Source organism: Apteryx mantelli, chromosome 2, assembly GCF_036417845.1.
Source record: "Apteryx mantelli isolate bAptMan1 chromosome 2, bAptMan1.hap1, whole genome shotgun sequence".
NCBI classification, from domain to species: Eukaryota; Metazoa; Chordata; class Aves; order Apterygiformes; family Apterygidae; genus Apteryx; species Apteryx mantelli.
In genome coordinates this window covers 173,258,512-173,283,253 of record NC_089979.1, presented here as the reverse complement: position 1 = coordinate 173,283,253, position 24,742 = coordinate 173,258,512, and the positions used below count along the sequence as shown (strand labels likewise).

At 43.7% G+C, this 24,742-nt stretch overlaps 1 protein-coding gene across 5 annotated transcripts in view; it reads right to left on the bottom strand.

The window, feature by feature from the left end:
* Positions 1 to 24,742, bottom strand: part of SMARCD3 (SWI/SNF related, matrix associated, actin dependent regulator of chromatin, subfamily d, member 3) — a 99,088-nt gene that overhangs the window by 31,815 nt on the left and 42,531 nt on the right. For 4 of the 5 annotated variants that reach the window (XM_067292152.1, XM_067292153.1, XM_067292150.1 and 1 more), the window contains 2 exons: positions 21,501 to 21,718; positions 18,302 to 18,344 (listed from right to left, as the gene is read on the bottom strand). In XM_067292152.1, the coding sequence (XP_067148253.1) occupies positions 18,302 to 18,344; positions 21,501 to 21,709 (252 nt within the window). In that variant the 5' untranslated portion in view covers positions 21,710 to 21,718. Of the gene's footprint in view, positions 1 to 18,301; positions 18,345 to 21,500; positions 21,719 to 21,945; positions 22,917 to 24,742 lie in introns of those variants that run through there. The other variant, XM_067292155.1, reaches the window with a different exon arrangement.

The following is a 24,742-nucleotide window of genomic DNA, read 5'->3' as shown; positions in this document are numbered from 1 at the left end:
ACCTATCTTATATCTATTAACAAAACCCTTTCTTATTTTCTCTATTCCAAAGAAGCTAGCAGAGGAGGTGACAGGAAGTAGGTTAGGAGGAAGAAAGAGACAGAAGTAAAGAGGAAGACCTAAAAATCTGAGCTGAGTGATGGGCAAGTATACCTTTATGTAGAAAAGTCAGTTCTTAATTGGGGATAAATCATGCAGGCAAACCATAAAAGGAAAGGAATTATAAGTAATTATAAACAATCTACTGGTCTGCCTTGTCTATTTTTAAGATATTCACTCTAGCTTTCACCTATACAACTAAAATACTTAACTGTTAGAATATGCCTGTTCTATAACAGTTAAAAGCTAGCTGGCATTCCTGTTTTGCTTTAGAATCGGAAATCTACAGTTTGAATTCAGTATAAGACACAAACACACATGTGAGAGAGACTGGGCAAAGAGGAAGAGGCAAAGACAAGTCAGCTTCCCTGGTGTGAGCACAACTTTAGCACTGCGTATACATTTTGTATAAAACTCCCTTACTTCACAGGAGAAAGCTCCAGCCTTCTCAAGAATTAGTCAGTCGTGGATCAAGATGAGTCAGTTTCTGTTGCAGAAAGAGCCACTAACGCTGTTTGATTCTTGACGCTGACTCATGGCCACCTGACACCAGATCTTGCGACAGAGGAGGCTACTCACTACGCTGACCATGACCGGCATCTGCTCATCCAGCCTCTTGCTCTGTATATAAACTGGCAGGGAGCTCAAGGGGACCCTAGTAAAACCACCTTGTTTTGCGATTATATCTTGTCCATCTACCTGCTCCCTGTGTACTACAAAACCATAAGAACTGCTGTAGTAGGTCATTCCAACAATCCATCTATCCTAGTGTTGAACCACTGACTGCATTTGGCACGGTGTTGCAGGACCTCAGCAGGCAGCGTGTGACGAGGTAGCTCCTTTTGTTCGTTTTGAACCTGCCATCGCTTTATGTCTCCTACTTGTAGAGCTGGAGAGGCAGCGGGCAGTCATTCCCTATTTACCCTCTCCGTACAGCTCATACATCTTACAGTTTTCTGTCGTCCCTTTCTTTTTTCTTTTCTTTTCCAGGCTGAAAAGGAACAACCACTCACTTCTGTATTTAGACTGATCAAGAATATCAAATAAATATTTCTTTAAACCTTACTTATTTGTTTTGAGATGCTAGAATACCTGTACTATTTGCAGTAGGACTGACACTTTGGAGAAGCAGAAATCAGGCAGTCAAAGAAATGCTTTGGTTTTGTCCCATAAAAATGTGCTGCTTTAGCTAAACCACTATTTTTTAACTACTTGTATTCTTCATCAAAGTCTTAGTTCCAGCAGAATAATAGAAGAACATTAACATTTTAAAGTGAAGCACAAAGACCAAGCATTGCCCTGGGAACCCCAAGGAGTTGCCAGACAGCTGCTGAATAAGGAGAGCTAGGGAATATTTCCACCGCACAGTGAGTACAAATCTTTGGACCTAACAGAGTACCACAATGCCCCTATCCGATCCCACACGGAACAGAAGATTCCTCAGTTCCTTCAGCAGAAGGAATCAGTCAGGTTGTACTGCTGTCATTTAAAAATTCTGGACCCAGAACATGATTTCAGTCATTTACCTCTGAGTCACACCACAGTCAGTTCATGAACTCCTAGGCACAAGAGGAAGCTGGGATCCAATTGGATCCAGGATCTAATGACATTTCTAGTAAGTTCATAGAAACAGCAGTAATCTTGAGTAAATGTTTCTATTCTGAATTTACAATGAATTATATCTCCTATCACATGAGAGTGACAGGGCATTTCCTATTCCAGCTATAACCAAACTGGATGTTAAACTGCATTTAAGCATAATTACTTTAAAATTAGCTAACAAAGACAAAACTGCATGTAAGTCCCTGAACTGCAAATGACTGCCGGTTGAGAGAGTATTTGGGAGAAGTATTGCATACGCTTGCCTGCGTTCGTATTCTTTTGTAGGTTTGTGTTACGGCCACAGTGGAGATGGGATGCTGGGCCAGACCAAAGGTTCACTTAGCCCTATTTGGCTGCTCTTACCTTCCTTGGCTTTCTCAGCCTAGCAGAGGAATAATTTTTTGGTGACATGATAATGATCCAATCTCATACTGTTTCCCAATCTCCCCTTAAGTATGAGAGACAATTAAAGGGGAGTTCCAGCAGTATCATGATGAAGGATTTTCTTTGTTCCTGGTATGTCTTATCTCAAAAAGACAAAGGTACTCTACCTCCAGCCAGTACTACAGAATTCATTTTTCAGTTTTCTTCACAGCTAACTGAACGTCAGCTGTCTTGGTGTTTATGCGATAAGGGTCTGGGCAGCCTACATAATTCCTTCTTGCTGCATGGTTTGCCCTAACTTAAAAGTTCATAGCTCCATGTAAGTCTCATCTATTCTTCTAAAAAAGTTCTGAGTATATGCATACAGAGTATTTCAAGACCTGACTTCTCCTTTGCGGCCTTTAGCCCTCTTCAAGAATCTACAAAAAGCACCTAGCAGCAGCATCTGAACACCTGAAATTCTGACATATGTATATTAAACCTTACCTCAATGCTTAGCATGCAAAGGACTTAATGACAAGGATGCGGCTTGCATTTTAAAAAATCTATTCTCTGTTTCAGTCATGGGATTATATGGATAACTGGAACACCTTGTTATTAACATTACTAAGATAGTGCTTTTCTAGGGACTGGGATTCTTTTATTTCTATTATGAAAATCCAAATGTTTCAAAAATTAAAATATTAATAAGATCATGTTATTATTAAGCTACGTACTTTTATGTTTGATTTTTACGTGTTTTTTTTTTTAATCAGTGGTGACCAAAGCCTGAAGAATACATCTGTGAGACTGCATCTGGACTTCTTGGTCGAGCTTGGGGCTCCCCAGGACCAGAAAGGCAGTGACATACTGGAGCGAGGCCAGCAGAGGACCACCAGGATGACTGGGGGCTGGAGCACACGCTGTACCAGGAGAGGTTGCGAGAGCTGGGTTTGTTCAGCCGTGAGAAGAGAAGGTGAAGGGCGAGATCTTATTGCTGTGCGCAGCTACCTAACAGGACGGTGAGGAGAAGACGGAGGCAGCCTCTTCCTGGAGGTGCACAGCGATAGGATGAGAGGCAACGGAAACAAGCTGCAACAGGGGAAATTGACTCAATGCAAGGAACGTTGTTGTTGTTGTTGCTTTTGTTTTTAAGCCATGATGGTAGTCAAACATTGGAATGGGTTCCCAAAGGATGTTGTGGGATGTCCATCCTTGGAGCTATTCAAAGCTGAACTGGACAATGCCCTGAGCAACCTGGTGTTGCTCATCAGGTGATGTAATCTGCATCTGCTTTGAGCAGGGGTTGGTCTGCATGACCTCCAGAGGTTCCTTTCAATCTACATTTTTCTATTATTCCATACAGGTAGCACAGACTAAATTACACAGTTAATTTTTATTTACTACTATGCAACTCTGAATAGATATAATATATACACTATATACTACAAGTAAAATGCACAAGAAATGTATATGAATTATGTAACATAGGAAAAGAATACTTATATTTTCTCAAGAGGAGCTCTGAAGGAATCAACAGAAATGCCAGTTTATCCAATATCCTGTAAGTAAATTTAAAGATACCTCTGAACCAAAAACTGTGGAGGCCATTAACACCAACAGAAAGTAAACAACAAGAATAGAGCAGCCATACAAGCAATAGGGTCATCTCCATAAAATTGGGCTATTCAAGCAAACTGTCTTTTAATAGAGCCAGATGTGGTTATATATCTATAAGACACCATTATTTATAGAGAAGAATTATGAAGCCAGTCTGATCATTTCTTCTTGGATCAGCAGATTTGTCATGAATAGCTTTAGGCTGGAACTCTGAGGAAGGTTTCTATCAGAAACATAAGGTTCTTGAAGAGCCTTCCAGCAGTTTCTTGCCCACAGTCTTCTAAGTACATTAAGTTGGTAAGTTACAAAAAAGTTTACATGATGTGATTCATTGTAGTAACAGCATTCTGGATTTCATGAGCAAGAGATCTTTCCAGTCCTAAGTATTAGCTAGAAAGAAATAATTCAGAATACCAGAATAGGGAACAATCTCTTGAAAGCAAAAATTCTGAAAAGACTGAGAAGTCTTGGCGAGCGGATGAAACAAATACCCAAAGTTCATGAGTGTAACAAGAAGTGCAGTTACACCTCTCACTGAATAAAGTGGGAAGTAATTATCAATAAAGGCCTGGTGGCCTTAAGACCTTGCTGAAATTAACATAGGAATAATATGGACATTTCCAGAGCGAACATTTTACTAAGGCTTTAGACATACTGTGGAGGATGCAGAAAGGAGCCAACACGATTATTCAAAGATGACAGAAAATGACTTTCAATGACATTATCTGGAATTGAGCAAGGCACTTGATAAAGCACTGTGCGTGAAATTGGGGCTGCGGAGGAGAGGGAGTTTGGCACAAGAACTGTACAACAGGCAGGAAACCGACTGAAGAGGCCAAGACGCAGGACTGAGCTGGAAGCAAAGCATCAGCCTACAGGTGGTACAGGAGTTCAGCAAGGCCTGATCACAGGGGCCGGTCTTATTTCATATTTTCAAAACTGTCTCAGTATCTACTCTCCAAACCAAAAAGACCACCCCGCAAATGAGCTAATGAAATATGCTGATAACATAAACTTGGGACGTGTTGCCAATTTAGAAAAAGAATTCCAATTTAACATAAATAGGAAATTTAATAGGGTGAAGAAATTTAATAGTGCAAGCTGTGATATCATGTACTTTGAAGGAAATATCAAAATTTCTGTGACAAACTGAGAAGTGAAATATGAAAAAGGAAATTTCAAGCATTTCTATTGGAGGACACTGATCTTCCCAATCACCAGGGCTATGGCAGATCTCCCCTTCCCCCTGGACACACATTCGCATTCTCATTCTCTCTCCCCACTCTGTCTCTCTCCCCTTCCCCCATCTCTCCCACCCTCTCCCTCTCTCCCCTCTCTCCTCGCCCTCCTCTCTCTCTCCCCTCCTTTCTATCTCTTTCCCCTCTCTCTCCCCCTTGTTCCCCCTCTCTTTTTCTTCCTCCTCTCCCTCTCCCCCTTGTTCCCCCTCTCTTTTTCTTCCTCCCCTCCCTCTCCCCTTGTTCCCCCTCTCTTTTTCTTCCTCCCCTCCCTCTCCCCTTGTTCCCCCTCTTTCTTCCTCCCCTCCCTCTCCCCTTGTTCCCCCTCTCTTTTTCTTCCTCCTCTCCCTCTCCCCTTGTTCCCCCTCTCTTTTTCTTCCTCCTCTCCCTCTCCCCCTTGTTCCCCCTCTCTTTTTCTTCCTCCTCTCCCTCTCCCCCTTGTTCCCCCTCTCTTTTTCTTCCTCCTCTCCCTCTCCCCTTGTTCCCCCTCTCTTTTTCTTCCTCCTCTCCCTCTCCCCCTTGTTCCCCCTCTCTTTTTCTTCCTCCTCTCCCTCTCCCCCTTGTTCCCCCTCTCTTTTTTTTCCTCCTCTCTCTCCCTCCCCTCCACCCCCCGAACATTCTTCTCTTCAGACTAAGACGCATGCTCCCAGAGTGTAATCTTCTAGTTATCCTGGGGGTCCCCACTTCACTGTAAAAATACAGCAGTGAGATAAAAACCTCTCCAGAAAGTTATGACTTTCATTGCCTTCCCTTCCTACTCAATAATTAAAGACAAGATGATTTTCTTGGGGTTTCCGAGGCTTGGAAAATAAGTGCTGAGTTGCATGTCAGTGTGTTTTATACTGTAGATGTAGACTGTGCCATGCACCTTCTACCTCCAAACTGCTGTTTGGCCAGCCAGCCAGCATATAGGGGTCATACAGCACTTCTAATGAGGCATTTCAACTCTGAACAGAGCTAAAAGACTTCTTCAACCTCAGAAACAAAAACGGTTTTAAGTTGAAGATGTGCTGTTCCAAGAACAAATGGATTTAAGCTGGATGTTGATCAATTTAGTTTTTAAATCTGAAAAGTTTCTAGCCATCAAAGCAGTGATATTCTGTCATCAGAGCAGTAAGAGTAACAGGAAGGAGGTATAACCTATCTTCTTTCAAGATAGAGCACGATCAGGCAAAGCAGAGGTGAAACTGCCCCGTAAAGACACTCATCCCTCCAGAATACTGGCTGACTAACCTTAAAACCTCTGAAAACAAGAAATTAAGATCTATAGTACATCTTTGTCCTGCCCATAGTTCAGACCTGGCACTAGCTACTGGGAATGGCTAATTTTCATTACCCAAACAAACGGAAAAATCATGGATTATCTATCTCTTGAAACCCTCAATTCAAAATAGATTAGTTTGGTTAATAGTTGTATGAGGTAACAGATGACAGATGAGGTATCTAAGGCTATGAAAGCGGCAAGGTTGAGAGGGAGAATCTTTTGCTTGGGCAATAACATGGCTGGAGACAAACAATTCTGGAAGAAAAGGCCCTTCTTCAGGTTTGAGGCTTTTGACTCACAACTGAGAGTAGCCCTTTCTGCCCAAAACATTGATCGAGACCAGCTGCAGGCCCACAGTCATCTTTCTGTCACAACAGCTAGATTACCTGGTGCACAATGTATGTTGATTTTAAGCCACCTGTCATGTCTGTGGGTACAAAGTCAACCTAATAAAACTTTTTAACAAACTTGAATTGTCACAGGGCGTCGATGCTAGATCTGGTACATGCCCACTGCATTTCTGCTTCTGTTTTAGAAGCCAAAAGTGACATTTGTCTCATTAGACAACGGCTTGAAATAGAAGTATCAGTCTTTAAAACAAGTACGTATTGGAAACAACTGATCTGAGCGTATGATAATTTAGTTAATCCATCACACGATTTGAGAAAAGGATGGTCACTATCTGTGGAGCTGGGGACAGGACTACCATAACGTCTGTGCCCCTGCTGAACTCAGTGCAGGAATGACAGCTTGAAGTGGTCTGGACTATGCTGTACAGGAGACGAACCAGCTCCTCCTAGTCTTAACGAGCGTAAGAAAGTACGAGAGAGGCCGGTCTAAGAACGTGCTGTTCTCGTGCTCTGCCAGCTGCATCTGCTTCGAGCACCTCTGAATCACTGCTTTCCACGACGGTCTCCTGTACTGCCCGAATTCCCGATTTAGAGGTACTGCACTTAGTCGTAGAAAAACAAATTTTGCTACGTCATGACCATTTTATTGGGCGATGCAGAGTATACTTTGTAGCAAACCTCCTTGTCTTTATTTACTGTTCCATTAATCTCATCTCATCTATAAGGATTATCACCAAATATCACGTACTATGCGTGACACTGAAAAAAAATACTACACAGCATCGGGCCAAGAACTGATCTTTCTGATCCCACTAGAAATAACCCACTCACTGATATGTCTCCAAACCGACAGTGAGGTAATTTTTAATTTAATGTATCTAGACTAAATATGACCCAATTCTGTCAAGTGCACCAAAGAAACAACTCTGCTGTAGTCTCCCAGGCTGAAGACAAAGATACATATTATGTCAAAACTATCTAATGTGTCCATTCCAAGTTCATCCCTGCTGTGGTTGGAGGAGTACTAAAAAGTATCATGTGAATTCCAAAACTATTCTTCTAAAAATCAAGAGACCTAGCTATATCACTTCTGCAAGAAAATTATGTCTCATTCCTTCCTTAAGCACATCAAAAATAACGGATAAAGGAGAACAGCTATCTTAGGCTTTCAAGTGGCCTTTAGGGATGCAATCGTTCATGAGAAATTTTTAACAAATTCACCGTGACATACAGATGAAAAGCAAATACTGGCCAGGGGTTGCCCAAGAAAGCAGAAAAAAACAGTAAGACAAAGATTCAGTTTTCATCATGGCCAAATGATGTATCTGGAACCTTATGGCTTTCATTAACTCAGACTTGGTATTTTTTAAAAGGATTCATGAAAGCACGAAAGAGAGACATAAAAACATTAAAAGCTATAAAATTATTTAGTTAATCAAGATATAAGAAGACTGTAAAACACTTCAGAAAAGACTAGTAAAGTTTGCTGATGGGGCTGCATGGTAGCAGATGAATGGCAATACCGAACAAATACAGTGAAATGCACAATAAAGCAAGCAATTATCTATACTACCGGGTACTAGTAAGAACGTGGCTTCTGATGCAAGTGACCAAAACTGACTGTCGGTAAGTTAATGAAGTAATTTGCATGATAGGCAGCAACAAGAAAACAAATAAGATGCAAGATATAAAGAAGAAGAAGGGTCCTGGGGCTTATATAATTTAATCTTAAGATACTAAATCATAATGACTAGAACCTGCAAGTGACACAGAATAAGGAAATAGGAAGTACAGAAGAGGACAGGGCAATATGGATCTATACCACGGTAAACAGGGAACAAGAAAACAACGTGAATTATTGAAGGTATTTGCACAAGCAGAACAACTAGAAACGAAGAATGGAAGACATATTTACAGCATGGGGAATCTCACCGCTTCCCAGGGAAGTCTTAACAGGATTTGGGAAGTGGTGGGAAGGGTTAAGGGAGGGAACAACAGCCCAGCAACACCACAGAAGCCTAACAGGCTACTGCAGTTCCTGACAACACGAGCAGGGAAATCCTGGAGCAGGACCAAGGATTTTACCATTACTGCCATGTTTGTCAATAGCATAATCACTACAAGAACACCAGAGTCACAATGCAAGAAATCTACTGACAAAGTTGAGAAAATCCTGAGAAAAGCTACTGAGATAATTAACAAACAGGAAAACATGCTGCAAAATACAAGGCTCCAGGAAGCCAGTTCATTTATCTTTGCTGATGAGTATATACATATCTGCATGAAAAGAAAAAAAAAAGAAAAGTTTATCTGTCTATCAAAGTGACAACACAATGCAATGGAAACAGAACTTGAACTTGTTAAGCTCAGACTAGAAATAAGGTGCAAATGTTTAACAGTGAGTGTAGCCAACTACTGAAAAAAAATGCTGTCTGCCGCAGGGAACTTTTCATCACTAGTGATTTTAAATACATATGCTTTTAATTACAAGTAAATCCTCAGGCCTGTCTTGTACAAGAAGTTCAACTAAAACCAAAACAAATTAGCAGTAAATTCTCAAGGTAGGGTCAAACTTCAGATTACTTGTCTAGTTGGGTGATACAAAAGATAAAATCATATATTTTTCTTCTCCCAGAAAATCAAATATATTCTTTTTCTTTTCAAAGCGCTCCATAATAAGGCTTTCCACTCTCTAATAAAATCAAATGGACCTCTCAATACAATTATTAGCAGTTAATGTAGGATTATGCAGACAATCAAGGACAGAGCTCACATCTAAAGTCTGGCTTTATACCAAACACTGTGACAGAATATTCATAGGAATGACAGACAAATTGGAGCACGAGTGGTGGAATACCTGAGCCCAAGGTGGAGTTAGAGGTGTTCCTGAGCTGCACTCCTCATTGCCATTGACACGCCTGAGATCAGAGGTATTAGGAGAAACATTTGTGAGAACCCCTCTTTCTACAGAGAAGAGAGGCATCTCCTACAATCTAAACGCTACACAAATAGACTACAAAACATAGGTCTCCAATACCCTCTTATGGCAAACAGGCTAGCTCTTGATTCCTCCCTTTTGGAAAAAATTGTAGCAAACATTTCTACAATTTCTGCCATCAGAGATCATAAATTCCGGGAACTGCATTCTTGGCATACACTATTTTCTAAGGGGGGGTTGGGTTTTTTTTAGCATCCCTTGGTGAAATGTGGACCCTAGCAAACCTAAGAAATATACCCCTCTCAGTCTCATTGACTGGCAGCATGGGATGTGCGTATAGTATCTTCCCTGGTGACCAGGTATATCCCACTCTGCTATGATCTTTTAACATTGTACAATATTGAATTCTGAAAGAATTGGGGTCTCTTCAAGTAGGAGGACAATTTGGGAGCTGATAGGAGTAATGTTGGCTGCAAACACATATAAATGCAATTCAGCCTTCCTTGACCTCCACAAGTCTTTGATGTTGAGGCAGTCCTGTGTTGGTCAACTCGTATCAGAAGCATCTACCACAGTTGCTTCCAAGAGCACCTATATTCTGAGAACAGTCCATTTTGGAACTCCTAAAGCAAAATTACCAAGTTGAACTTCCTGGGTTATTCTGACGCGCAGTCCTCAAACACACAGAGGTGTCACTGAGTAACTTGCAAAATAAGTGATTTTGATAGATAACTGTATAAGCTGCAGCAATCATAGAATAATCTGGGTCAGAAGGGACCTCTGGAGGTCACAGAATCACAGAATAGTTGGAGTTGGAAGAGCCCTCTGGAGATCATCTGGTCCAACATCCCTGCTTAAGCAGGGTCAGCTACAGCAGGTTGCCCAGGACCATGTCCAGTTGCATTTTAAATGGCTCCACAACCTCTCTGGGTAACTTGTTCCAGTGTTCAAACACCCTCACAGTGAAGAATTGTTTTTTTATGTTTAAATGAGATTTCCTGTGTTTCAGTTTGTGCCCATTGCCTCTTGTTCTGTCACTGGACGCCATGGAGAAGAGTCTGGCCCCATCTTCTTTATATCCTTGCATCAGATATTTATATACATTGACAAAATCTCCCCAGAGCCTTATCTTCTCATCTCATCTTATCTTATCTTATCTCTTCCTATGATAGATGCTCTAGTCCCTTAATCATCTTTGTGGCTCTTCGCTGGACTTGCTCCAGCAGATCCGTATCTTTCCTGTACTGGGGAGCCCAGAACTGGACACAGTACTCCAGGTGTGGTCTCACCAGGGCTGAGCAGAAGGGAAGGATCACTTCCCTCGACCTGCTGGCAACACTCTTCTTAATGCAGTGTGACGGTGTGCTCCTTCCCCCCCGATGTGCTCGCTCCCCCTCAACCTGACCTCCCTGTAAACAGCACATAGACAGGGGCTAATTGAGCATGTGCCAGATAAGGCCCGTCTAGCATGCAAATATGACTACGAGTCCATCATCTCCCCCCCATAAATAGGGGGCAGCCCAGAGCCCATGGAGCTCTCCTGCACGGCAGCGGGCTGCACTGCAGAACCTCCTCTTGAGCAGGGACGCCTCTCAAGGTTACTCCTCGAGCTTGAGAGATTCCTTACTCGTGACAGATCCTTGGTAAGTGATTAATAGCATGCTGAAACTTTGCGAACTTCGCAAAACTTTGCTAAGTTATATCTCTGATTGATTGTGCACCTAATCCCTTAGACATAAACCGTTGACCAAGTCTGAGACTAGGGTCAGATCCAGCCAAACCCAGACTCCTTGCAGAAGGAGTTTAGAAAGCAAGGGGGTCCTTTCTGAACCTCGTGACTCAACGGGAGGGTCTCCTTTGCACTTGCATCTGACCCTGTCCTCCATGAAGTAAATAACTGAGTGAACCTTGCCAATCGAACCTCGTTAAATCATTCTTACTTACAATTGAACTTTGTTAAGTCACTATCTTACCGCAATAAACACAGTGCTAATTCTCTCTTACAAGTGAAGTGCATTACTCCACTCGTCCGCGACATGCAGCCCAGGATACCGTTGGCCTTTGCCATTAGGGTGCAATGCTGGCCCAGGTTTAACTTACTCATCACCAGGACCCCCAAGACCTTCTCAGCAAAGCTGCTTTCCAGCTGGTTGGTCTTCAGCCTCTACTGGTGCATGGGATTATTTCTCCCCAGGAGGCTGCCTCCGTCTTCTCCTCACCATCCTGTTAGGTAGCTGCACACAGCAATAAGATCTCACCCTTCACCTTCTCTTCTCACGGCTGAACAAACCCAGCTCTCGCAACCTCTCCTGGTACAGCGTGTGCTCCAGCCCCCAGTCATCCTGGTGGTCCTCTGCTGGCCTCGCTCCAGTATGTCACTGCCTTTCTGGTCCTGGGGAGCCCCAAGCTCAACCAAGAAGTCCAGATGCTGTCTCACAGGTGTGGCATAGCAAGGAACAGCCACTTGCCTCCACTTGATGGCAACACTCGTGCTAATACAGCCCGTTTTGCAGTTGGCCTTCTTCATAGCCAGAGTACACCACGGGCGCATTCTCCGCTTGTTGTCCATGAGGCCCCCCAGGTCCTTTCCTGCAAAGCTGCCTTCTAGTCAGTTGATGCCCACCTGTGCCAGTGCACGGGGTTATTCCATCCCGGGAGCAGAACTTTGCATTTGCCTTTGTTGAACTTCATGACGTTGAACTGCCGGCCCATTTCTCCAACCTGTCAAGGTGCCTCTGAGTACCTTTGCTTCCCCTGGGCTCTGACCCTGGGCTCGGGAACCTGGGAGGCCTGAGGACAGGCCTTACCGGGAAAAGCAGAGGCAAAGACAGTGCTGAGTGCCTCGGCCTTTTCCATGCCTTTTGCCGCTGCATCCCCTGCCCCACTGAGCAGCGCGCCCAGGTTTTCCTCCGTCTTCCTTCTGCTGCTGAGTCACCTGTAGAAGCTCTTCTTGTTGCCCAGCACATCCTTTGCCAGGTTCAACTCCAGCTTTGACTGAGCTTTGGCTTTCCTAGCTCCAGAATTTTCCTAGAATTTGATCCATTTCAGGCAGGAAATAACAGCTGGAGCTGCATTCTTCAATTCCTACTTAAGCAGGACATAGAAAGCAGTCACAGAAATTTGGTTAAGAAAAAAAAAAAGCTGATTATCAGACACTAATACTTGCTAGCGATCTGGCAGCTTCCTTAGAATTAGGCCAGCCGATTACTACCATCTTCAGAAGAAGTAACACAAGCCAGTACCTCTTGCTCTCCCAACTCTGACAAGCTCAATTAGATCATGAGCCGATTTTACACTAGCTGCAGCAGGTGAACAGAACCGAGGCATTTCAAAAATAGTGTTCGGAAGCCAGCATTTATATACTACAAACAACAGTGACTGAAGTCTAGCTCATCAGCAACTGGGCTGAAAAACAACTTTCTTGCTAATAAACTTGAGCCTAAAGCTTGCTGACAAAAATGTTGCTACATTCGAGGCTTCTATAGTGGTCAAAGAAGAATAGCTGAGGGCTGACATTCCTTAAAAGCTTGACTCTATGCTACCTAGCGAGTCTGGATCTCTGAGACACAATGTTTCAGAGAAGGATTTCTGATCCTACCACAGAAGCATCCCATACAAATTTGTTCAATAACACGGCAAAAGCAATTGGAGACTGCATCATTCTGAATGTCATGGCCACATGCTGATACCATTCAAAATTCCAAAGCTCCCACGACACTACAAGCAGCATTTAAGCAAGTCCTTCACCAGTCAGACAGGGCAATCAATCAGTTACGAGCAATTCAGTCTAAATCAGATATATATAAGCCATACGTATAACCTGCTAAACTCTACACTGTTTATGTTTAAGTGCTTAATTACATGAAAGAAAGCTCTAGGTCACATTTATGGATCAGGACTATGATGCATAGGTCCTTATCAGTTACTCTTAAAGCTCCAGTAAAAGCAATTCAGTAGCTGCTGTATGTTCCCTGGCAAAGCAGCACCTCTGAGCCAAGCCAATGCTCTGAAGCATGCAGTTCAGAGAGACAGCTGGAGGGGTGAGCACAAAGTCAGTCAGCACACAAAAGCAGGAACTCTAGAGCAGGGTGTCAGACAGCACACAAAAGCAACACACTCTGGAGACTTTTCCTACAGATGCTCTACAGCACAGCAGTTGGGTCACAGGATAATGCAGGCTGCGAGGGACCTTGGGAGGTCTCAAGTCCAACCTGCCACTCAAAGCAGGGTCAACGATGGGGTCAGTTGCTCAGGACTTCATTCAGTTGGGTTTTGAAAACCTCCAAGAGTGGCGGTCCCACAGCCTCTCCGGGCTCCAACGCTTGACTGTGCTGTTGTGAAAAAGTTTCTCTTTACATCCAGTCAGCTCCTTTTGTGCTTCAACTCAGGCCCACTGCCTCTCATCCTCCTGCTACGCACCACTGTGAAGAGCCTGGCTCCATCTTCTTGACAACGCTCTCTTAGGTACTCGTAGGCTGTTATTAGGTCTCCTCAAAGCCTTCCATTCTCCAGGCTGAACAAGCTCTGCTCCCTCAGCTTCTCCTCATAGTGCATGTGCTGCTCCAGCCCTCTGACCGTCTTGGGGACCCTCTGCTGAACTAGCTCCAGTTTGCCAATGTCCTTCTTGTACTGGGGGCCCCAAAACTGGACGCAGTGTTGCAGATGTGAGCTAATGAGTACTGAGTGAAGAGGGATAATTGCTTCCCTCATTCTCCTGGCTGTGCTCCTGTTCCCGCAGCCCAGGACACTCTTAGTCATCTAGACTGCTAGGGCACACTGCTGGCTCACGCTCAGCTTGCTGCCCACCAGGGCCCCCGGTGCCTTTCCGTCAGAGCTGCTCCTCAATGCATATAAGAGCTGCTCCCTTGAGCGTATTGACTGCTCCCTCCTGATTAGGTGTCATCTGCAAATTCTATGAGCAAGCGCTCTGTTGCCTCCTCCAGGCCACTGATAAAGGTGCTGAAGAGAACAGGTCCCAGGACAGATCCCTGAGATACTCCACTTGTCACTGGCCTCCAGGTAGAGTACGACCCATTAGCCACTACCCTCTAAGCCCAATCATCCAACTAGTTTTTTACCCTCCTGGTTGTTCACCCACCCAGACTATAATGTCCCAATTTGGATACAAGGATATTATGGAAAAAAGTGTTGAAAACTTTGCTAAAGCCACAGTAGATGGCATCCGCTGCTCTCTCTTGCCCGCAAATCCAGGCATCTTATCATAGAAGACAATCAGGTTGGTCATGCATGATTTATTCACGGTCCAGGGTGTGTACTCTGCTGCTCTTGAACTCCACTATTTCATGGTTGCTACAGCCAAGGCTGCCAATGATTATCACATCCCCAATCACTTCTTTCTTGTTAATGAACAGTAGAACCAGCTGTGCCTCACCTCTGGTTGGCTCAAAAGGAGAACAAGCTGGAGGACAGCCATGCGGTGACCAAACAGTAACAGGACAGGTATTGGGTATGAGAGCAATGCAGAGGAATCCCATGTGGTGGTCAGCGCACAGCAGCAGGAGTTGATTGACTATTTTTATGTAGGAGAATGAAGAAGAGAGGATGAAAAGGAGAGGAGAGCTGTGCAAAAACCTATCAGTACAGAAGGGCAAGAACTCCTCTTGGGAATTTAGGGGGCAGGTGACAGCAATGGGGCCTGGGAAGAAACTTAACGACTCAGAACTCAGAGAAAAGAGCCTGATATCGGGTCATGTTTCTTTAAGCACATGGGGTCCAAACGGAGGCACAACTCCTAGACTTGAGCTGCAGAGGCTGTGTCAGTTCAAGAGATCTGGGTCTCCAGGTATGAATGAAGATGCCAATGAACTTTTCAGAGATTGAATGAGTATTTCAGTGATCAGTGAAGATGCAAAGAGAGGGAAACAGACTGGTAGATTAGAAGGGAATGACCCAAAGGTAAGGAAAACAGGGTGGGGCGCAGCATGTGGCACAGAACTGGAGTTAATGTTGAATAAACTCCAAAAAACTCTAAGCTTTGTTATGTTACAGTATGTCAGCCTGTGCTTAACCAAGTCTCTTTCTTTTAATTAATTGCCTTTTAGACAAAAGATATGCAGTAGATCCAATCTACTTGTATTTAAGTAAAGCATTTGCCATAGTCATAAAAGGAAACACTACTTAAGACTGAGAAATGGGGATTAGAAAAATAACACTGTTGTAAAGAACTGGATAAAGAGGGACAAAAACAGACTGCACAGAAAAAGAAGTATTAAGCAGGACTGTGGACTGGTCTTGAAACTGATGCCATTTTCATTAATGGCTCAAGCACAAAAAGGAGAAGTACGCTAACAAAACTTAATAATGACATATTTGGGCGGCATTGTCAATACAAGCACAGAGAATGTGAGGAAGCTGAGAACTGTACAGTAGAAATGGGATGAAATTTAACATTACAAAGCACAAGGTCACGTGCCTCAGTGTTTATACCAACAATTTTGCTATAATATGGGAATTTACCAGTTGCAAACAACAGAAAGCAGAAATACCTAGGAATTTTAGTCAATCACAGAATGACTATATGCCATATCAATGTGGTAAGGCCATAAATTAAAAAAAAACAAAAAACATGATCGCAATGTGCATCACTCAAGCTATTTCCAGTAGAGATAAAAATGCATTAATGCTATTCAAGCACTGGTGAGACTGGTGATCTGGAATACTGTGTATAGTTCTGGCCTCCTGAGAGGCGAATTTAAAGAGGTTCAAAAGAGGTGAATTTAACCTGGGATAGATATAATGAAGCACTGCAGAGGGTTAGAAGTGTGGGGAGCCACTCTTCCTTGGGAAACTAAAAGCACTTGACTGGGGGGGGGGGGGGCGGGGGGAAGCTGCCAGATCTAAAATATCTCAGAATTAAGGACCCTAACTAGTTTTGAGGCAGTAATTGTGTGATGGGGCCTTTGTGATAGAGGGAACTGGACTGGATGCACCAGGATGTCCATAATCCTATTTTCCTACATGTAATAGTTAGCTAGGCTGAACTGTTCTCTTACAACTAAATCCAGGCAAAATTACACCCTGCTCAAATAGTTAAACTCTAGCAGCCGAGTGACCCTATACAAACAGCACCTTAGCACAGGCTTGATCAGAAAGCCAGGTTTTGCAAGCATTCCCTAGCCACCAGTGCAAATATTTCACTTGACAGGACACTGATGTACAAAGCATTTTCCCACTGCGTGAATGGTGACAGCAAGGAGGTTCTAATATACTGATTGCAGCCTAATGGTATAGCTTAATCCAGAAAGTCCTATCATTAGTACCACCACTTCAACTGTGCTGAGAAACTCCACTATAGACAGGACTCCAGCAGTTTGTGGTGCCTTATCAGCTAAAATTACCGTATCAGCTAAAATTACTTGGCTGACAGCAACAAAGACACTGAAAAGCAAGAAGACTTGGTGATGGCATGGATTTGATAAACAGAGGCATAAGTCCTCTATTGCCAGAGAAGTTTGGTTACACCTGTTTCATCTGAGACTTTTTATCTTATGAAAGCACTGGACAAAAAAAGCCTTCAAATGAACATATGTTTAAAACTACAGTCTCATCATACAGGATGTACAGTTATCTCTGAAGAGAATGCGAGATTCATAAATTTGTGCAAGACAGACAAACTGAGAGCATAAGAAATATAACTTTGATTCTAAGTACAGACTCCAAGCAGAGCAGGAATGACGCTTCAACACAAACACCATGAAGGCTGCAAGTAGTTCAAAGGGGCTGGATTTAATGGTAGCTTAGTCCTCCCAAGGCAGCAGCATGAAGAAACTAACGGCTAACTTATGAGGGGCTGTGCTTTCAGAGGGTGGCAGGAGTTGCAAAAAGAGAAGCGATAATTTGATGTCAGGAGTACCAAAGTGGGCTCACTTCTTCAGTTGGTTGGCACTAGGTACCTATGAAAGGTCACAGAAGAGAATTTGGAGGTTGCCATGAAGCTTGGGTTTACACCAGCAGTGGAAAGGTATCCTTGAGAAGGAAGTGGAGCTCTACATGCCTGTCAAAGGAATCCTGAGCCCAGAAAAAGCACCAGAAGCCAAAGAAACTGGATCTGGGGTGTGACAAGGGAGTATGTTATGAAGATTAAGGAAGCTTGCCTTTTGGGACCAAGCACGTTATGGGAGAACTGCGTTTAAGAGGGCATAGGAAAGGAAAAGTCTGGGGATAATGAAAGAGAAGGAGAGTAGAGAGAAATTCCAATGTTTGCAAAGGAAGTGGAAGATTTAAGCATTGAGAAGGAAGCTGTTCAGATCAAGCACAGAGAGGCACTAAAAACTAGACATATCCCCAGGGGACAGAAGAATTAATAACGCTCTGGACAATCCAGGCCCCTTGAACTCTGTTGTATACTTAGACTAATTCACTTTGGTCCTACTAGGACGCAACTGCAAAAATTAGAATCTGGCAGCCCTACTGGGCCAGAGAGACCTAAGAAGGAGTCCATCTCCTACAGGCACGGCTGAACTCTGAACCAGCTTTTGGCCAGCCTCAAATATTGATCTAAAACGTCTTTAAAACCCAGAGGGTCCCAGCATCAAGTCATGTACTTCGCAGCCCAGCACCGCTGTCCATCCAGCAAGTGGCAGTGCTGGCACAGCTAACCCAATGCACGAGGATGACACAGGCCGGGCTGCACTCCACACTCCCAGCCCCCAGCCCCAGCCCCAGCCTTGCTCTCTAGACTTTCACCCACTGCCTACTTACTTTTTAATTAGATTTTTAAACAAAAAGTGAAAGTATTTGCTAAAATCCCCCTAATTACACTAAGATGCTGAACTGATTGTGAAGGGAATAGGAAATGAAAGCGACTCACCCTCTGAGGGAGAATTTTGTCAGCCATCTTCCTCCTCTTGGCACTGTACATTTTTTAAAGAAAAAAACACGTTACCATGGTGACAGATCTAGGAGTAACGAGGCCACCTGCTAAATTATCCTGACATCTCCACATGCTGGTGCACAGCTGTGCATGCATCAGCAAAAGGGTCTCACCCATGCCCAGGACCTAGGACCCCATCTCTCAGCAGCCTGGGGAGATGGTTAGCTAAGAACAAATCAGGGTTGTCTGTTATGCATCTTGGAAAGAAGTGTGCAAGTTCTTTGATCACAGGATCTTCTATGGTGCAGGGTGGCAATGTATGCAAGTACATGCGTACATGCCATCTATGGATACAGAAAGAGCATGTAGGAGGACAGCGCGCATGTCTGAAAGTGTACATAGACATATCTATGCATATGCACACTTAAGAGGTGAATGCCTGTGGCCTGAACGTGAACTTGTTCAAAAGATCAGAGTATGCATTCATTCATACCCCAAATTGAGTGCCAATGCTCACGTGTGTATGCAGACACACATATATACGTACACTTCTCTATGTACATACACTTGTATCATTGAAACGTATTTGCGTATGTGATTTTACAAAGGTAAGTGGGTTTACACCTTTACACATGTTCATCTTTATGAATGCAGTAGTGGGAAGATATCCCTGTGCCTGCAGCGCATATGCATAGCATGTCCATATCCATACACAAGCACATATATATATACGTATTCTTTTAGAAACATGCCTGCGTTCATATACATACACACAAATGTATATGTGCTTAAGAAATGGTACTGCCAGGAAGATCTCCAAATACATTCCCTTCTGAATTCTTCAGATTCTAAAAAATCATTTGTGCCCATCAACCTGTCACCTAGCTTTCTCTAACAGGGCCAAGAGGGAATTCAGGCCTAACTCTTCACCTCTATATTTTGTGAGGCCTTTATCTTAAGCAGGAGATGAATCACTCAATCTGTGACAGACAAACGGGAGAAAGAAACGCCTGCTGACGCTCTGTCAGGGCAGAAGGATGCCTTGGTATTTCTCTCGAGGAAGTCCCTTATCAGCCATGTCCACGTAAAAGCTGTTTCGACACGCATCAGGGTGGCATACTAGGACTTTCCTACGCTTGCTAGTGATAAGCCCAGCCTGAAATACCAGATTCTTTCCCCTCCCCACGAAAGTCAAGCCTGAGGCACTCTTTGCGGCTGGAGGTACAAACTACATCTAGAACTCCTTCCTTAGGGCCAGAAAATTCATCCACGCAGTCATACCCAAGTTAGGGGAACAATGTCCCTTTTCAAAAGTGCAGAAATAATGGGACTGGAGAATTCCACGGTGTGAATATCTGAGACCTTCCACAGCTGACAAAATCAAATCTACACTGAAACACTTCACAGAATCTGCAGAAAAACGCAGGAAGCAATGTCTGAGCAAGCTACATTTTCCTCAAGGGAAATGGAATATGCACCTGCAGTACCCCCAAAGGCTTGCAGTTAAAAAACAAAACAAAACAAAAAAACCAGCAAATTTCATTTCAACCAGTTCTCCAAGAGTCTGTTACAGAAAGGAGATTTAATTTGCTTTTTGTCTCTACCAAGCTGCCAAGAAAGGCGGATTACACCTTCTTGGCCCTTTTGTGCCATAAAACATAGGGCTTGATTAAACCCAGAACTGGACCTGAGGTGTTGGAAAGGTTTGCCTGAAAAACTAGACAAGGTTCAATGGGAGACAACAGGGAGGCGGAAAGGAACAGGGGGAAAGCGTTCAACACATCACCGGGAGGGAAGGCTTGGCAGAAGAAACAGAGAAACTTGTCCGAGTAGCTAGGAAGCACTGCTGTAAGCTGGACTCACTACGATGGAGATTACTGTTGGGTTCCTAAGTAGATGTGGTGAAGTTAAGGCAGCTGGGGAAAAAACTGCTTCCTTCTGTGATTTACGTCATTAAATTTTAGGGAACAAATTATTCTCATTTGATGATCCCTGGAAACTGGTAAGTGCCTAAAGATTACCTTAATTATCCAACAGTAGCAGTCCGTCAGATTATATCTACCCAGCATATTTGAAGGCTAGTCATTATTCTGTGCAGTTTCCTGAAAGATCTCCTGGGAGGTGCTGTGGAATGCACATTTTGGCTAGTGCTGGGCAAGGCCTCCATGACGCACATACATCTCTCGTACTCACACGCTGCACCCACACACATTCCTTCTGTATTCAATCTTAATATATTAATACTCTTGGGATTGGTGTCCTTTCCAGATGCATCCCAGATATAAGCGTTCCCAGGTCCGGCTTGCTGTTCCAAGGCATATAACCTGAACAGAGCAGGGTTCCTGAAGCACTGAGCTTAGAGTCATGTTTTACGTACACCTAGATGCGATGACACCACCAAAGCACTGTCTGAACACAGTCTATACGTATCTGTAATGATTTTGCAAAAGGCAGACCACCTAGATGACTGTATCCTATGTAGTTGTCAGGAACTGGCTCACACTTAGGAATTCAGTCTGCTGAGGTCTCATAATTTGCAAAAAGAAAGTAAAGAACTGTTACTGAAGAGATAATCTATTCAGCAGTGTACAAAGTGGGCATATTTTAAAAAGAAAGTTCCTTTAAAAAATCTTCTAATTCTAGGAAATTATTTCCTATTAATTTCTCCAGTGACTTTATACACAGGAATGCCTGTGAAAACTGAAAGTTTTATGACCATTCTGCTGATGTTATCCCATAGTGACCATAGAATAAGTATTCACATGACCAACCAAAAATCTTTTCCATTTGTGTCTTGTTTACAAATGTTTACAAACCATTTTGTTAGTCAGTTAGAAAACAGAGAAATTATAAAGAATAGATAAATAGTATAGTATTTGTACTGTATTTGAAGAGAACTGCTCATTAACAAGTACTTTATAGGCTGAATATAATGACCAGATTTATGGCCTGATACACATGCAAGGGGAAAACATTGCAACTGCAAAACCAAACATTAGTAAAGGTCAGTTTGTTCAGAGACCATTCACAGAGTAAAGAGCAAAAATTACCAGTGTTTTTTTCCTCCTTTGAGAAACTGACAATCTATAAATCTTCTCGCCTGTCTCACTCAAACCAAAAGGTCTTACCTATTGATAGAGAGACCAGTTTTTCTTCCTCAAATTGTTCTCCCACGTTTCCTTTCCGGAACACTCACCTCCTGGTTCGGTTCTGAGTGGCTTGTTGCTGCTGCTGCACTTGCTGCTGCACCTGCTGCTGCTGGACCTGCTGCGGCGCAGCGCGCTTTCGCGTCGTCTCCATCACGGTCTGGGGCATCCCTGGTCGCACCGAGGGGCTTCCGACATACGGGGGGCCTGGGGGACCCATGGGAGCCCCCTGATGGGGCATTCGAGCTCCTGATGGCATCCCAGGGCGCTAGGGAAGAAGCAACACAGAAAGAAGAGCCAGTTTGGTCACCGCTTCCTCAGCAGAAAAGATAGTTGTATGTAATCGGACACTAGCCCAGGCAGGTCCCCAATTCTGGCCATCCCGATAAGCACTAAGTAGCAGCACCGAGCAGAAGAGCTCTGGCCTGGTATTTCCTAGCCATCAGAAAGAGGAACTCGGTGACAGAGTAGGCAGGAAACACGGATGAAACATACGAGGCTTGGGAAAACGCTCGGTGGTCAGTAACAAATCCAGGCCAGCTTACAGCAGAAAGCTCTGCCTTAAGACCGAACAAAAAGCTCCATGGTGGCTACATGCAGTCCAAGATGGTGTGGTCCACCTGCTAATCAAAGCTGCAAGCCCAACCACATCTCCAGCGCTCCAGACTTTGCGCCGACCAGCGGGCTGCTTCGATCGGTAGGCACATTGCGAAAAGCAAAGGCGAATCACAAAAAGACTACGGCAAAGCATTTTCCACTGAAAGCCCTCTCTTTCATTTACACTGGAGAGCAGTGTAAGTTCATAAAGCGACAAGAATCCTTTAAGAAAAGCTCATCTCTTTGATCAAGCCTCCAAAAAAAAAAAAAAAAGTGACAGTTTTTCAGCACTCCCTTTAGGCATTCTAAAGTTCTGACATTTATGTTGACTTCAGCGTGCTCTGCAACAGACATTCTGGGTCAGACCACAAGCTTAATGCTGTATAAGACACACAGTAAACTCAATTCTAATCCCTAAAAGTTTATAGCTGTCAAGGAAAAACACGAGTAAAACAATTCCCACCTATAAAATATAACTCGAAACAGAGAGAAGAGCTTAGCTCCATTCTAAGAATTATCAAAATGCTTATTAGATATGCCTATGTACTTATGAAAATACACACACATGCACAGACACACTATTTTCATTTGAACCAATATGTAAATAAGAATGATCATACACGAAAGTCTTCTGAAAGTCTCAAGTCCCTCTCCAAAGACTTTTAAGGAAACCAGGAAGTCATTAGCATCCATTATGGACAGATAATTGGTTAAAAGACAGGAAATGAGGTAAAAGCAAATGGTTTTCACAACAGAGGGAAGGCATATGCAGAGTTCTTCTGGGACCTGGGCTGTTCAACACATTCATAAGCAATCTGGAGAAAGAGAAAAAGCAAAGAAGTGGGAAAGTTTGTTGATGATGCTAGGTTATTCAAGGTAGTAAGGATGAAGGCCAGCTTCAAAGAACTGCAGAAGGACTTTATGAGACTGCCTGTGCAATTAAGTGGCAGATGATATTGAATATCATTATATATAATATATATATTATATTATATATAAAGTGATGTACATGGGAAAAAATAATCCAACTGTCACATACAAAAAAAATGAGCTGTAAGCTGACTGTTGCCTAACAGGAACAAGATCTTGGAGTTAAAGCAGACATTTCCAGAAAAAACATAAGTTCACTGCTTCCTAGGGGGTGAAAAAAAAACCATTAAACACTAGAAATGTCAGGGAAGAGAACAGAGAACATCATTGTGCCACTGTCCATGGTTTGCCCATGTGCTGAATGTTTTATGCAGTTCTGGTTCATGCAGCTCAGTAATGGTAGAGTAGATGTGGAAAAAGTACACAGAAGAGCACAAAGATGACTAAGATATGGAAGAGTACTCACATAAGTAAAATTAAGTACACTAGGACTCTTCCATCTGGAAACAGGTGGTCCAAGGTAATCTAAGGGGGCATTTGCAAGAGCTCTGCAAAACCATGAGTGGCCTGGAGAGGGCAGATGGGGACTGACTGTTCACTGCCCCTTCCCATACATAAGCTAGGGCCAACAGAGGAAACCAGGAGGCGCCAGGCTCGTAAACAACAAAAGGACGTGGTTCATCACACAGTGATGGTCAACCTGTGGAACCCCTTTCCAAAGGATGCTGCAGAAGCTAAGAGTCTCCATGGGCTCAAGGGGAGACTGGACGAGCAGTTGGAAGAGGTGCATGGAGGGGTGCTAAATACATGGAAACCATATTTGGCTCAGAAACTCCTCTGAGTTGTCAACAGTTAGAGGCTGTGAAAGCACCTGGGAGAAGCACTCAATACAAATGCCCTGTCTCTTCTTTGCCTGTTGTAGCCACCTGCTGTGGTTGCTGTTAGAGACAGCATTGTAGGCCCAGGGGTACCTTTCCTCTGACCCAGTAAAGCTTCTCCTACACGATGTCCTGACTCCTACATTTCCCAATAATGAAGCACCTGTTCTGGCTGCAAACTTTAAGCAACAGTGCTTAGCTGCATCTCCAAATTAACCACCCAAATCCACCACAGTTCCCAAGGCCCTGATGATCATCATCAGTTCACCCTGATCATCACAAGTCTTGGACAGTCCTTGGGCTTGGATGCATGAAGGAAATGGGAGAATGAAAGCAAGGAAACGATCAGGAAAGAATCAATGGCGATAATTGGTGTGGCTAGAGAAGGAAGGTCGAGGTAGAAGAGAGACCAGCACAGGAGGCCAAGTGGGTGGAGAGAGCAAGTACTGGTGCAGGAAACTGATTACATGCAGTAATGATGGTCTTAAGTATGGCCACTGCGCAGAGAGAAGCAGGAGACAGCAAACAGGCAAAGCAGAGGCTTTCTGCAGGGTGGAAAACATTTTCTCACATAAATATGGAACTATGAAAACTGCTGGGACAAAGCAGCTCTCTCCTTTCCCACATACTCACCCCCACCCTCTGACCCAGGCAGTCAGCAGAAACAAATGGCCCAGAAAACACTTCACACTTGAGCTTGTATTTAAGCTCTTTCTGTTGCCTGCCAATCCACAAACTGTGGCTTTCTTCCAGCAGACAGCAGACCATGGGGCCTGTTGTTGCCTGTCCATCATCCCGGGACATTTGACAGCCATTCGGAAGAGACAGGATCCTGGGCACAGTCACCTCATGTTCATCCCTCCTGGAGACTGGCCACCAGGATCAAACTGCAGGCCCACTTTTCTGGTTCTACAAAGGACACCTTAAGGCCTGGAGAACGAGGCCAG